Consider the following 14,683-nt stretch of genomic DNA (forward strand, 5'->3'; position numbering starts at 1 on the left):
GAAGTCTGATTCCTCTTTGGGGTTTTTATTTCTCACCTTCACTCCCAGCATTCGGGTCCTCCTCCTCCTGGACTGGATTTTCCTGTTGTTGTTTCAGCAGCTCCCTTTCTCTCTCCAGGCGGTCTCTCTTACTTTGGTGCTTGCAGGTTTTCTTGCTGGCTGAGCCATTGCAGGTATAAGTCTCAGGCGTGCCTCTGCTCTCAACGTCCAGCTCCTGGTTCTCTGCTTCCGGTTTCTTGGAATCTGGTTGTGAAAGATGAACTCCAGTAAAGGTCCCTGAATAATGACTTTCTGGCTCTGAAATATAATGACAGCATTGTACTTGCATTTACATTATTTTACATTATATAATAAATTATATTAACAGTTTTTGGGAAACACCATGTATTTCTGTATGTGTGCATCCTTGCAAAAGTGATCTAATTAGATACTACTTTGTAAAAAATATTTCGAGCAACAGGAGCTTTTAATCTTATTCATCTTGCTGCGCTACTTTATGTTACTCTACCACATAACATCTTAAGAAAATACATTGAAATCTAAATGTGACAGAATGGGAATAAGTTCTAAGTTTTTTTTATTTTTTTCTAAGAGCTATGCTCTTAGAAAAAAATAGAGTAAAAAAATAAAGGTGTTGTAAAAAAATATTTACATAGAGTAAATATGACCTGCTAGATCAAATAATAGGTCCTTCATTATTTTAAAGAAAAGTAGCACAGCTCTACTGCCTCAAACAGATTTTCCACAGGAGACCAACCTTGATCGGTCGTTTCTTGTTCTTGATACGACGGTGCAGGTTTCTGCCAATAGGAGGGTTGGAGAGGGAAGTAGAACGGTCGACCGATGCCATACTGTCCTGTAAAGCAAAACATTTTTGCTGTAATACTCAATTGGATAAAAGCCAAATAAGTTTGTTACGGTGCAGTGCTTAGTAATAGGACTCTGACCTGGGAAGACGTTGTCCAGATACCAGGCCAGGAATCCATAGAGGACGGCATCAAACACCATCATGAGGATGGAGGTGAGGAAGGAGTAAGTGTCTTTCTCTAATGGGCTGGTCTGAATGTTGTTCCACTGCAGACCCAAACCTTGCTCTTCATACCGTGAAAGGTACTCTGTCCCAAAGCCAAAAGCCACCGGAGAGAGCAAGCTCTAGGAAAGCAAACAGGATCCACAAACAACACTAATTCAGAAGTGAAACTAAAATGCCTATTGATCCTACAGGAATGGGTTTGACACATTTAAACCAAACAGCATAAATTATCTTTATTTCTGTTCTTGCAGGTGTGTCTGAAAGCATTTAGCCATGAGATGTGTGTTCATAGTCAGCCAAAGGAAGGACGGAATGGTTTAGAAATACCTTCTATGCTCTCTTGAGTTTGCAAAACACCTTAAATAAAATAAAAAAAACAGTCTCAAGAATAATAACCAAACATACTGCCACCAATTTCATGTTCCTGGTGATGCGGTCCTGCCACGCAAAACACAGGATGTGAGGCAGGTAGAGGGTGAAGTAGATGATTCCACTGCAGGCAGCAGCCAGGTTGGCTTTGTTGAAAAACACACTCATCAGGAAACACTGCATGATGGTGGTCACAGTGAAAATCAGCAGGAAGAAGAAGACAAGGAGTGGGTCGCTATAATTCAGCACCTTTCCGCCCTGCAAGAAAAAAACCCACCTCTTTTAAACATATTTCACTCTAATACTGCCCACAAGAGGGCAGCATTACTCCCTTTAAGAAAAGAACTCTTTATAAACAAATGAAATTTCCACTTTTCACCGACTGTCCTCTCACCATTATGATGGCTGTCAGCAGCGCCGTGCTTGCAGTCATGATGATGAAACTGTCGATGAACCATGTGTACCAAATGACCCCGTTGTTGACCCCCATGGCTTTGAGGGTCTCTTTGAGGCGCAGCTCCTTCTCCAAGACGATGCTCTTCACAGTCATGGACACTGAATAGATCCAGGCCAAGACCATGAACATGGGGAAGCAGCGGTTCAATGTGATCATGAAGCTGCAGAACAAGTGAGGCAGGAAAAATTATATCAAGATCCATCTATCTGAGATGATGTTGTCTCTCCACAACAACAAACATCTTATGATGCTTTAAGAAAAGCAAACGTTCACAGGAATTGTTCAATACACTAAAACGTTTAATGAAGCAAGATATTAAAAAATATTTATAATTAGACGCACAAAAGAATAACAGAACTACCTGGACTGTGGTCAGAAAACATTTTATAATCGGAATATGCAGCATAAACCAGATGTTTACATACACTGTGTTAAAACATAACTTTTTTTCTCCTACTTTTATTTTTTGACAATGAATTTGACTAAGCCTTTTCAATTTCAGGTCAGTTAGGACTAACAAAATGATCTGAATTTGCTAAACAGCAGAATAGAAAGAGACAAAAAAAAAAAGTGACAGAAAGTTACCAAAAACAAAACCGCAGAAGGGATTATTTATCTAGATGGAACGGAGTATCAGAAGGAAACTTGAAAACACTTTTACCCGTGTGTTGACATTTTTTTTTTAAATGGTTTAACTGGTTTATTTAATCAGCTGGATCACTGAAGATCGCTTACAATTCACTTGTCTTACCTAAAGTATTTAACTCTTAGATATGATCTATGTGAAGGAATTAATCCTCAGTACTTCAGGAAACCTGTTTTCATATCTTTATTACAGTATAGCTAGAGCGCTGATAGGTCAACTCACAGGTCATCGACGTAGCAAGGATATGGCATCTGCTGAACGTAAACCCCCAGTGGCCAGTCATTTCCGGTGTGAAGCTTGATGATCCCATGTTCGATCATGTCCTGCAGGTACGCAAAGCCACCCCACAGGTACCTCTGGTCCTCCATGGGGTCCGCTCTGGGGCCGGGATCCCAGTACCTACGACATATATTTTTACATCAACTGAATTAAACAGGAGGTTAAGAAGGTTCCTTTGATTTCTGATGGATATTTGATTAATGAAAAAATCCCAAGCATTGATTTCATTCAAACATTTGCAACTCAAAGAACATCCAAAAGCCTCTAGAGCCACATACGACACATGTGCATCCCCTTGATAAGCGGATAACTGTGAGACAGAGCTCTGTTACAATCTGATTATTCAATTGCATAGAGGCCGGACTCCCACTGGGTCCATTACGGCCCGCTGGTGAGCTGTAAACAGCTCAAAGTGCTTGCGCTCCTGTTCACGGGGGGATGTTACTGTCTGCCTATAAATGGGAGCTCAAACAAAACAGAAATGCGTATAAGTGCAGCACGTGGGGAGGATTAAAGGATGCGTAATGAGTTAATGTGAACCACCAACAAAGTTTGTGAGACGCAATAAAGGCAGCTGGTGAGGATTTTCCCTCTCAGCGAGAATGTGACAAGTATATATGAAATGGTTCATTGATGTGGTGGCAACAGTAGGAAAAGCAACAAAAGGCCAAGGGACTGGATGAGTCTGATGCTGCAAGGCTGAACCTGAAGTCATGTCAGTTCTCTGCTGTTTAATATCAGGATTGTCTGTGGATCACTTACCTCAATATAAATGACTTTTAAGAAAATCAGTAAACTCACACAAAAATCATTGGATATGTTTATATCAGTTAGTAAAACAATGAATCTGATTTACAAGACACTTCATCTATACAAAACACTGGTAAAGATTTATAAGAAGTTTGAAAATAAATTGATCTAAATTGCAAAAAAATACTAAAAAATAATCAGGAAAATCCAACTATTACTTTTAGCCACAAACCCCCGAAAATCTTGCTGTTAGCAGAATCATAGGTACAACACATACTGGCAACCCTCAAATTTCTACAAACAAATGTAATTGATTTTTATTATTCATCCCTGACTTGTTTAAGTTCATCTTGTGTCTGAAAACTTTTATTTAGTAAAAGGAGGCAAGGCAGGAAAAATACTTGTATGTTTCCACCACCAGAAAACTTCTTGATTTTCTAATGATTTTTGTGCTTTAACTAAAACTCTTCACATTGTCTGGTGTGAGCCAAAAGATGAAGTGTTCGGGTGCGGTGGAGGATCAGTGATGCTGTGGGTCAATGTTATGGTATCATGAAGTCTGTCATGAAAATCAGGGAAGAGATGAGAGTAAATAGAAGGATCCAGGACTCTGTAGAGATCTGGCAAAAGGTGGTTGCACAAAGTACATGGCTAAGTACGGATTTCCCTCAACATTTAAGTAAGTATAAAAGGAGCTATATCATAATCTCATTTTAATAATAAATGCATAAACACAACAATTAGAAGTTATACATTTTAGGTACACCATGTCTACAGAAGCTTTACAGACCTGTCTTTAATCTTGTTGGTCCTCTCCACTGCGTCTATGTCCATGCGGATCTTGTATTGGACGTGTCGAGGAACGCTTGTGGTCCAGGGATACATGTCCAGGAAAACCACACCTGCCCAGAACTTGTTCTCCTCCAGCAGGTACAGAGCCTGATGGATCATCTGGGACTCATCCGTGTAAGCCACAAACTTATCCAGGCTGACACACTGCAGACACACACATAGTTGGGAAGACAGCTATGGATTTGGTGTTGTCAAACTGGGAAGCTATTGTTCAGATAACAGCAGTAAATCTTTCAGACATAGCATTTTGTTTCTTCTTGCTTTATTTTTTGTTTTGTTTTTTTTTTTTGTCCAGCGAAACGTATCGAACGCTGCAATAAAAATGTGTTCCTCTATTGAACTGCAGTTAGAATAAAACAGAGGAATGAAATCCACTTCTCCTCTCCTAGAATGAAAAGGCCAAAGTGGAGAATAAAAGATTTGCTTACCAGAGTCATGGTAATATTTTTTTTTTACATAGGAAAATTTCCATTCTGAGAGGCACGGTTATTAAATCAGACAACACACATATATGACGTTTCTAAAGGATTATTCCCCCTGAGGTCAAAGACTAACTGACATTAAACAGGTTTTGTAGCATTTGACAGAATTGAAGCTGCTTGTTCTTCCAGCAATCAGCCCATCGATAAACACCAGTGACCTACTTTTACTGGCAGTTGTACACGACCTCCTCTGTGTTTGACAAATTGCGTGGCATGATTTACTTTTCTTTCCTCATCTTCTTGGCCCTTTTCCCCCACATTCTGGTTCAAATGATCATGATGGGGTTTTTTTTCTTCTCCAAAGAATCTCTCAACCTTTGGGTAATATTGTGTTCCTTATTTGTTTATTTTTGCTTGTATTTCTGTTTTTGATCTACGTTCTTGATATTTATCTTTATTAAAACATCATACTTGATGACTTTGAGGTTTTATATTGTTGTCTGATAGAGATCATTCTTGACTTGGCTGCACCTAAAGATGAATATTTGTTTGTTTGTTTGTTTGTTTGTTTGTTTGTTTGTTTGTTTGTTTGTTTGTTTTTTCTTGGAGAATGAAATCTAGAGTCTTTCCTGCTAATGTGCTAAAATATTATTTTTTCACAATGGTGGGTTTGATTTTTTATCTTGGAAACCTTTAGGATCCAGTGATTTTTTTCATTGCTTCATTTAACTTCTAATTAATTTAACACCAAATACAAGAATCAAAGGCTAATACAAGAATCAAAGAACACAAAGGCTAATTCTTATGGGGCTGAAATGGAATAGAAATTATTCATGATCTTTAAATCTGAAAAGTGCGGTGTGAATGTGTATAAAGTGCAACCAGGGCCATTCTGAAAATATTGGTTTTCAAATAATATCTGTTGCAATGATCTGTCTTTATCTAATTTATCAAATAGATCCACATGTTTGTGTTTTTATCGCATTAAATAAACCCACATTATGAGGAAGGAAACAGCAAACAGGCCAGGTCTAAAATTTAAAGTGTTGCTAAGGTTATAAAATAATATCACAGCCTTTGAACGTGTCACAAAGTACTGTTCAGCCCATAATTTGAAAAATAAAAAATAAAAATAATAATAATAATAATAATAATAATAATAATAATAATAGACTAAGATAAGATAAGATAACTAAGATACATATTTATCTTATTTATCATATTTCTTTGCAGATATAAAGTGACAAAACTGTGGGGAAGTTATTTACTGTTTGAACTTTACTGGGAGCTCTCCTGGCAGCGGGGTATTTTTTTTAGAAACACTTTTTCTTTAGAGTAAAGACGTTTGTTGCACATTCTGTATGTATTATGCAAAGATAAATATGAAGATAAATAAACTGAACCCAGACATATTCATTACAGCACATATTTACGCAACTTTTACTCCATGCACCGTTCCTTCACAGGTACAACATAAAACATGCATGTTTGTCACATGAAGATTTTGTCTACAGCCCATACAGAACCTTCTGCATATGAAATGTCTAAAGTCTCCATCTGGATTACTGGCCCTGGTTTCTATTCATCTTCATGGGAGTACATCAATGCCCACTCAAAGATAGATGTAGGAGAAAGGCCCTCAGTGATACACATGTTCCAGTGGAGTTGTAGTGCGAGAAACATCCACTCCTGACAGAGTGAGGGGACTTGACGTTAGCTGCCACAGCCGCCCAATGCACCAGTGCTAGCTGACAGCTGTATCTAATTGGCTAAATTGCCTGGTTTGTTTGCAGGACTCTGAAGGGTCCTGGCTCTGAGTGCTGCGACAAAAGACAGATTTAGATTCCTGCAAAGATAGGACTCTCTCTAAAACCACAACCCTGGGCTCCTTTTAAATCCCACAAGAGAGGGATGGAGTGAGTGAGGAAAGGAGGATAGATGGAGTGATTTGTCCACTTTCTGAAGAAGAACAGGGGGTTAGTTTCAATGCTGAGCTGTACACTGAACCACGTCTGAGCTCCTGAGGAGGGTGACTCATTCCCACCTACCCTCTACTTTATCACCGGCTCACAATGGAGGCGACGGAAGGAGGCGACAGCACACTTGTTCTCTCCACCTTTCAGAGTGACGGACAGGAGAGAACCTATAGAGCTGTGATAAGTGGCTCCATCTGTCTGAAAAGGCCTTGCTGCAACCTGAAGGAGCAGCCCTGACTGACTTCTGCTTGTACAGGCGAATAGGAGTTATTTGCACAAATCCCAGCCGCAGCAACGGGGCTCCTTACCTCTCCGTATTGGTTGAACATGCGTATGATTTGGTCAGCAACGTTAAAAATATTCCGCCAGTCCAAGTTTGGCATCCCCTCCTCCCTGTCCGTCTCTGGTCCGTTGTGCAGAAAGTTGAGAATGTCTCTAGTTGAAAACGCGCTTTCCACCAGACTGTCGTCCATGAAGTGCATCACTGTCGGGTTCCTCAGGGTATCCTGAGAACAAACAGAATAATAGAGGGTCATTAATTAGTTCTAAAACATCTGGCTCATGTAGCACATGTGGCACCGGGTTGAAGAAACTTTTAAGGGATTTTTTTCTGTGTATATCAAAAATGTTTTCCACCAAATGACCTCTACTTCTACTTCACCTTTTGGCACTTATTGTTTGACATGTGCAGTGAAAGTTGTGATCAGAATGACTGTCTCCGTACCCTGATCATGTTCATCTGGACGCTGTTGTTGAAGAAAGCCCAGAGCTGAGGTCCCACCTCCTCCCAGGCCTTGGCCATGTTCTGGAGCCTCTCCAGCTCCTCAAATGTTGTGTTAGCCTGGATCCAAAAAGAAACAAGTCAAATTAGAACTAAAACTAAAACATGTCTATCATTTGTTAAAAATACACACCAAGATGAGTTCTAGATTTGGAACAACAGAGCTTTGCTTTTCTTTAACTTTTTTATTTTTATTTATGTTTTCTTGATACAGTCATGTTAACAGGATTTAATGTGAAGACCAGCCCTAGTTAGTGCAAAATGTTAAAATGCCAAAATGTTAAGTTCATGGAGTATAATTCTTTTGTGAGGCTCTGTAGCATAAGTAACAGTTGCAGTAAAACCACATAATCTGACTTTTGTTGTTTGTACCTCTGGATGTCAGGCGAGGTCATGCTGTCTGGTTCAAGCTTTACAAGTTGTTTTTACATCACGGAAATTTAAATAAAGGGCCGCAGTTGGTTGTGTTTGTAACAAATAAGAACATGAGGTTTGCTGGTTTAAAAAACTCAATTTGGTAGCCAGAGAAGCGCATTAACACTGACGTTATGAAACTTTGTGGACCCAAGGAGAGTTTTCTGGCAAAGGATCACAGAGCTGTTTGTGCTAATATGTAAGTAAGTAAGAAAACTTTATTGCATTTCTTTACTTAGCACATTTCAATATATAGAGATTGCAAAGTGTGTCACAATTGTAATTAAAACAGGAAAAATAACAAAAACTGTACATGATCTTCACTGACAATAAAACAGTCACTATAATAGTCACTTAGAAGCTGTAGAAACAACCAAACCAAAGTAAACTATAGCCTCTATTTGATATAAACTTTAATTTATTTATAATCTTGGTCTTGACAAACTGCAAAGCCCTAATTCATAAAATTTCTGCTACTAAAGCTCTTTGTTATTTGTGTGGATAACATCACAAGGTACCGTTAAAACCTAGAAAGGATCTAAAAAAGAAAAAAAAAACAGTTTTAATTTACACAACATGGCGAACTAAGCGAGAAAGACAAACTAGCTTCCTGTAACAGTTGCTTGATATTGATGTGTTCTGTGCAAAAAGCAATGGCAGAGACAGATCTATTTACCTCCTCCACCCACACATTCAGTTTATTAATCTGATTTTCCTCTTCCCCTGTCTCCCCCTGTAGACTTTCCCCACCTATCCTTTACATTCAGATTCAGGTCAGTTTGAGTTGGGGGTTGAGCGAGTAGAAAGACATTAAGAGTGTTAGAGAAAAAAACACTGAAAAAAGAGAGAAAGGGTGTGTAGAGGAAATAAAAGAGGCGAAGGGTCAGGCTGGAGGTGGACTCTCTTACGCTCTTTAATATCTGTCGGACGGCCGGGGAGTCGGGCGTGTACAGGATCTTTCCCATCAGCAGGGGCTTGACTGAATTCCACACAATCTTTGTGACGGGGTTGGACTCCAGGGTCTGCATCAGGGAATTACAAAACGGAGCTGTGGGCAGAGAAAAGGCCAAGATGCTCAGAGAAGAAGAAGGAATGTTGGGGGGGGTGGGAAATACTTCTCCCAAGAAGAAAATTACTAATAAAATACAGTTGGTTAAAGTGTGAAAAAAAAGTATTATTGACACTTCTGCTGCAACCCTGAACTCCTTCAACTCAACCTGAATGTCCTATGCAGACACAAAATAATCTAAATAATCACTTGCTAAACCTTTTCGCATTTTGTCATGTTAAAACTACAAGCCTCAATGTATTGAGACTTAAAGTAGTTCATAATTATGAAGTGAAAGAAATGTATTTTGAAAACAGTTTGTGCCTAGCATACGTATTCAGCTACCCTGAACCACCTTTGACCTTTAGTGATTTGCTTTAAGTCTGTATCAGCTTTGCTCCTCCAGAGGCTGCAGTTGTTCCCCATTCTTCTTTGTGAAACAGGTCAAGCTCCATCAGATTTGATGCAGATTGTAATCAAGATTTTTTTCTTTTGTTTTGTTTTTGCTGCACATTTTTTCTTATCTGAACCATTGCGTTGCAGATCTCACTGCATGTTTAGGGTCATTGTCCTGCTGGAAGGTGAATCTCCACCACAGTTTCAACCTCTGAGGTTCTTCTAATGTCATCTCATATTTATTCCCTTTATTCCCCCTGACTTGTGCGTTGTGTTGTTTACTCTTCAGGATGGTGTTTTGTCATGAATGTTATCTCAAAATAAACAAAAAAAGAAATAATCCTTTGAGTCATCCACAAAGCAGCTGAATTTATAAAGATTGAATTACGCATAAATGGACACTATTCCCTCATTGGTGACCTCTGGAGGCAATCGGGTATACTGGATTTTATTTAGGGGTATTAATGTAAAATGGGCCAGATGCAAGTACACTTCTGCAATCATGTATTTTGTGTATGTCTGTTCCTCTGTGACGTGAAGTCCCATTAAACTCAATGATATTTGCGGCTTCTCAGTAGGAGCCTTTCTTTACATTTTATATGGAAGGAAGTGAGATGGTTCAAGTTGACTAAGAGATGGACACGTTGCTATGCATTTCTTTGTGACAGGAGCTTTTCAAACTCTCCGTTTAGTTCCAGCCCTTTCTTGTCATGCATGACTTTTTGAAACATGGAAACCAAAGAGGAAAAGAAACCCGGCTAATAAATGGATCAATGTGTGCTTTTTCCAAGAATGCTCTTTCAGCTTAATCTTCACGTTTTGATAGGCAAGAATTAACCTGGGTGCTTGCAGCACTATAAAAATGTGCAAGTGCATTTCTTTGAAACAGACTTGCAGTAATAATACGCCTTGAAATATCCACTGAATTCTCCTTGAGCTGAACTTGTCTGTTTCCTCGAATCGAATTTGAGAAAATAGTAGCATTTTATATGGAAGAAAGAGCACAGAAAAGTTTCCTGAAAACTGATCTTTTCACACAGCAACATAATGGATGTGATCCGCCTGTTGATAAAAGGAGTTTAATTAAAAAATCGTTCATGACTTCTTTACTTACTAGTGGCGTCGTCATAGACATAGTTGTGATTTTTGCTGCCGTTCACCCCCAGGAACACCTTGTAGTTGTTGTCTTCGTACCAGTTGAAGGACAGCACCCTGGAGCCCCCTCCCTCTGGGTATCCGCAGAACAGGCTGGACACCCCGGACATCAGCTGGGTGAAGGAGGACGGACCCCCAGCTTGGAACAGAGAGGAGGCCACCCTGAGGAGCTCCTGAAGGCTCTCTCGTTTCAGCAGCTGTGGAAGACACAAAAACGGACAAATTGACTTCATGTGTTTGCTCTGTTATTTACCGTATGGTTAGAAAAAGCTTCTAAATCTAAATAAACATAATAACTCTTAAGCTGTATTTTTTTTAAGTACATACAGTATCCTCTACAACTATTGCCATCCATGGTAAAATTGATTCTTCTTTTATTGCAGGACCATAATGTTCCTCAGATTTATGAATTAATCAGATTTTTTACTAAACTTAAATCAGTAATCAAAGACGTCCTGTTTCAATGGGCTATAAATATGGCATAACATAAACACATATTTTTCTCAGCTATTAAGAACAGCAAGAAAGACCACATTTCAGCGTTCTGAGGACATTCTGAGGAGCAACGTTTTCCTCAAGCAGCAGCGTCACCTGGACAGAGAAAATCTCCATTTTTGTTTGCTAATCTAAAATCAGGAGAACTCTACAAATAGGATATTTCTTGTAAAATATTTTAGCTTAAATTATGAAAATGTTATTTTCTCTGAGTGGTCAGAATTGTATCGATCAGGACGCTGTAAAGATAACTGATATTCTCTGTAATGTAATTTATTTTGATTATCTTAAGAGCCGCCTGCACCTGCTGCTGTCCTCCTACTGTGAAATGGTTTACATAAAGCACATGCAGTTTCTGCAGACGGGGAAAAGTCCACTCACATGTAAGCAAGTGCAGCAAATGTCATAAGATCTCTGTCTGAATGCTCCAAACTTATCAAATGACAGGAAAATATGATTCCACTGACTAAAGGGGTTTGCACAAATGTATCGTAGCACATGCAACATCGCGTATAAAAAATACGTATTTTATCAAGGTGAATTATTTTAATCACTCAATATAAGTTTTCAAATAAAACTTTGGATTTTTTTTTTCAAACTTTTATCTATAGTGTGAAATTATTATGCGGCATCAAAATATACATTTACTTAAAAATTCTTCTGAGGAAAAAAAAGATCTTTCGTTATGGTCTAAAATAAAGCAAAGTAAGGTCACCTGAGCTCACCTGACCTGGAAGACATTTAGTCTTCTCACCAGTGCTGGCAGGTCAGAGTAAATATCCTCCATCCTACACTGCCTCCGCCAAGATAAATACATGTTTTTCACTCCTTGGGAATCTAAACAATTATTTCTGAGGCGTCTGACCTTTAACAGGTAATTACATTCATGGTAGGGATATTTACGTCGCTCATATTCATTCATGCCCTGTGAGCTTCGTTACATAAACGATCACATGAAAACAATAGTTTGAAAGATAAGCAAACATGCTGCTCAGACGCCTCTCCTCACATGATGAGGATAGCCACGGGGGCGGGCCAAATATCCTCCTATTGACAAGACAAAAATAACTTCAGTCTTTTCCCCAATGTGTATCGTTTCCTCCCTAAAGCATTAAGAGCTGGAGGATAGAAAGTTTTCCCTCCATACATCATGCTGCTGTTGGAAACTTACCCTTTAAACAATCTCATGCAAAAACAAATATTCAGAGAGGTAGACTTCTCCTGAGGGTAATTACAATTAACCCAATTTTGTCAGCAAAATTCTTGACAGTGATCTATTGCTATTTTCCACACAGCATCCTCCAAGCTGCACCTTGTGAAAGTGCACACATGAAAACTGTCACACACGGTCTGACACGCCCCTGATTTTGGCCTCGCTAACTCCCTCTTTCTTCATTTTTTCAAATGTATTATTTCTCACACATACGCCGAGCTGAAAGCACACATAGGTAACGGGGTAATGAGAATAGCTGGCTCGCCTTTCCGTCACCGCGGTGACACAAAAGGTCCCACCTACAGGATGTGTCACCTCGAAGGAATGTCCCTTTACCCCCTCTCTTTCTACAGTCTACATGCACCTCCCACCAGTCTCTTTCTTTCTGTCATCCCTTGCCAAAGTGTTTCTGGGATGTACTCCCTCCTGGGACAAAGAGAGAACGTGACGGAGCACACATCTCATCCCAGGTGTTTTAGAGGTTAGGATTTTTTTTTTTGAGCTTTCATAAACCTTTAGAAGCTTCCGCAATCTTGAATTGGCAGAGAACAGTAAAATTAGACAGAGAAAGCAGAGTTGTTTTGTATCTCTCTCCCGTATCTGTTTTCAGAAAATTAGTGAGGCAATAGTAAATTCTGGTCAACCAAACATCCAGAAACGCAGTATTCCATCAGTTGTATGAGGCTCTCCTGCATTCCCTATAAAATTATGTTATATTGATAAAAAATAAATAAAAAAATGCTTTTGTCACACCTATTTTAATTAGGCTATACTGGCACATTGAAAAACAAATTACATGTCTATCAACAAGTAAATTGTTGGGAGTTTTTTTTTGAGTGGTTGTGGAGAATGTTCCTTTTTCTATTTATATTTTACTTTTATGTCAAACTGACAGAAAGTTTCAGTGTTCAGTAAATGATTATGACTTTGATTATTATTAGTTAACAAAATAATCAAGTTGTGGGTTACAGTTTCAGTTTCAAGCATCTGGTATGCCGATGTGAGTGACTCTTTATCACCACAGACAGCATGGGCAGAGGGGGATATTAAGCAATATTACTACTACTGGGCCATTGGGAGTACGCCATTTATAATTCTGATGTATTTTTTATTATTGTTAATCTTGTTTATATATATATATATATATATATATATATATATATATATATATATATATATATATATATATATATATATATGTTTTCACCTCTCGCCCATTTCCAGGAACTGGAAAAGACCTGGAAGGTGAAGACCACAGTGGTGCCTGTGGTCATCGGGGCCCTCGGGGCAGTCACCCCCAAACTGGAGCAGTGGCTCAAACAGATCCCAGGAACAACATCAGACATCTCAGTCCAGAAATGTGCAGTTCTAGGCACAGCCAAGATACTGCGCAGAACCCTCAAGCTCCCAGGCCTCTGGTAGAGGACCCGAGCTCAGAGGATGAAACAGACCACCCGCGGAGGGTGAGAAGGGAATTTTTTTTTTTTTTTATATATATATATATATATATATATACTTTTTCATCTTTTGTGTGAACCTAAATTCCGTAACAAAAGTAACAGAAAAACCCTGTAAATTCTAGACTCTAACAGGTAAAAAATAGTGCACAAAAATCCGTGTAAGACGGTAAAGTCCTAGCGCAAACATTCGCGTGACAGGTGGACGGAGCCTGGTGCTGCAAGGTTGGAGACCTTGTCCTGTCAGGCGACGGGGCCTGGATAATACCCGTGTTAAACGGACGGCGGAGTCTGGCGGAGTCCGGTGGAGTCCGGCGGAGTCCGGCGACGACAGGCGACGACAGGCGCTTAAATTCCGTAACAAAAGCATGTTTTTGTCTTTTTTAATCTTTTTTTTTTTCAAAATCTCTTTCTTACTGTTTATTCAATGTCACATGCTGTTTTTATTTTTTCTTTAATTATGTAAAGCACCTTGAAATGCCTTGCTGCTGAAATGTGCTATACAAATAAAATTTGATTGATTGATTGATTGATTGATTGATTGATTGATTGATTGATTGATTGATTGATTGATTGATTGATTGATTGATTGATTGATTGATTGATTGATTGATTCATTCATTCATTCATTCATTCATTCATTCATTCATTCATTTTCATAAAGTATTACAACCAGTTTTAGGCCAACACCTCATCCTTAAGAACTTGGGTCAGTATTGTTGAAAACATTTGGACTGGGTCATCCCTTGTTATAAAGGCTGACTAACGTTAGGAAGGTTTTGCAATGCAAAAACTTTCATTCAACTGGAATTAGTAGGTTTTTATGTTACTATTCTCTTCCTGGAATACTGTAGTGTTACATGAAAATGTGTTGTCACTCTTGCACTTATAATAAAGAAGATTAACAGCCAAAAACTGGGGATGAGTAACTGTGTTGAAT

General features: G+C 38.9%; 1 protein-coding gene across 3 annotated transcripts in view; it reads right to left on the reverse strand.

The window, feature by feature from the left end:
* The window catches only part of LOC103479744 (retinal-specific phospholipid-transporting ATPase ABCA4-like), a 49,333-nt gene that overhangs the window by 22,009 nt on the left and 12,641 nt on the right, over positions 1-14,683 (reverse strand). For all 3 annotated transcript variants that reach the window (XM_081598793.1, XM_081598791.1, XM_081598792.1), the window contains exons 9-19: positions 10,538-10,775; positions 8,888-9,027; positions 7,509-7,625; positions 7,093-7,290; positions 4,325-4,530; positions 2,728-2,904; positions 1,797-2,019; positions 1,439-1,660; positions 948-1,152; positions 758-856; positions 37-243 (exon numbers count right to left, since the gene is read on the reverse strand). In XM_081598793.1, coding sequence (XP_081454919.1) covers positions 37-243; positions 758-856; positions 948-1,152; positions 1,439-1,660; positions 1,797-2,019; positions 2,728-2,904; positions 4,325-4,530; positions 7,093-7,290; positions 7,509-7,625; positions 8,888-9,027; positions 10,538-10,775 — 2,032 coding nt within the window. The remainder of the gene's footprint in view (positions 1-36; positions 244-757; positions 857-947; positions 1,153-1,438; positions 1,661-1,796; positions 2,020-2,727; positions 2,905-4,324; positions 4,531-7,092; positions 7,291-7,508; positions 7,626-8,887; positions 9,028-10,537; positions 10,776-14,683) is intronic.

The sequence above is a fragment of the Poecilia reticulata genome, chromosome 17, assembly GCF_904066995.2.
Source record: "Poecilia reticulata chromosome 17, P_reticulata-male-v2, whole genome shotgun sequence".
NCBI lineage: Eukaryota > Metazoa > Chordata > Actinopteri > Cyprinodontiformes > Poeciliidae > Poecilia > Poecilia reticulata.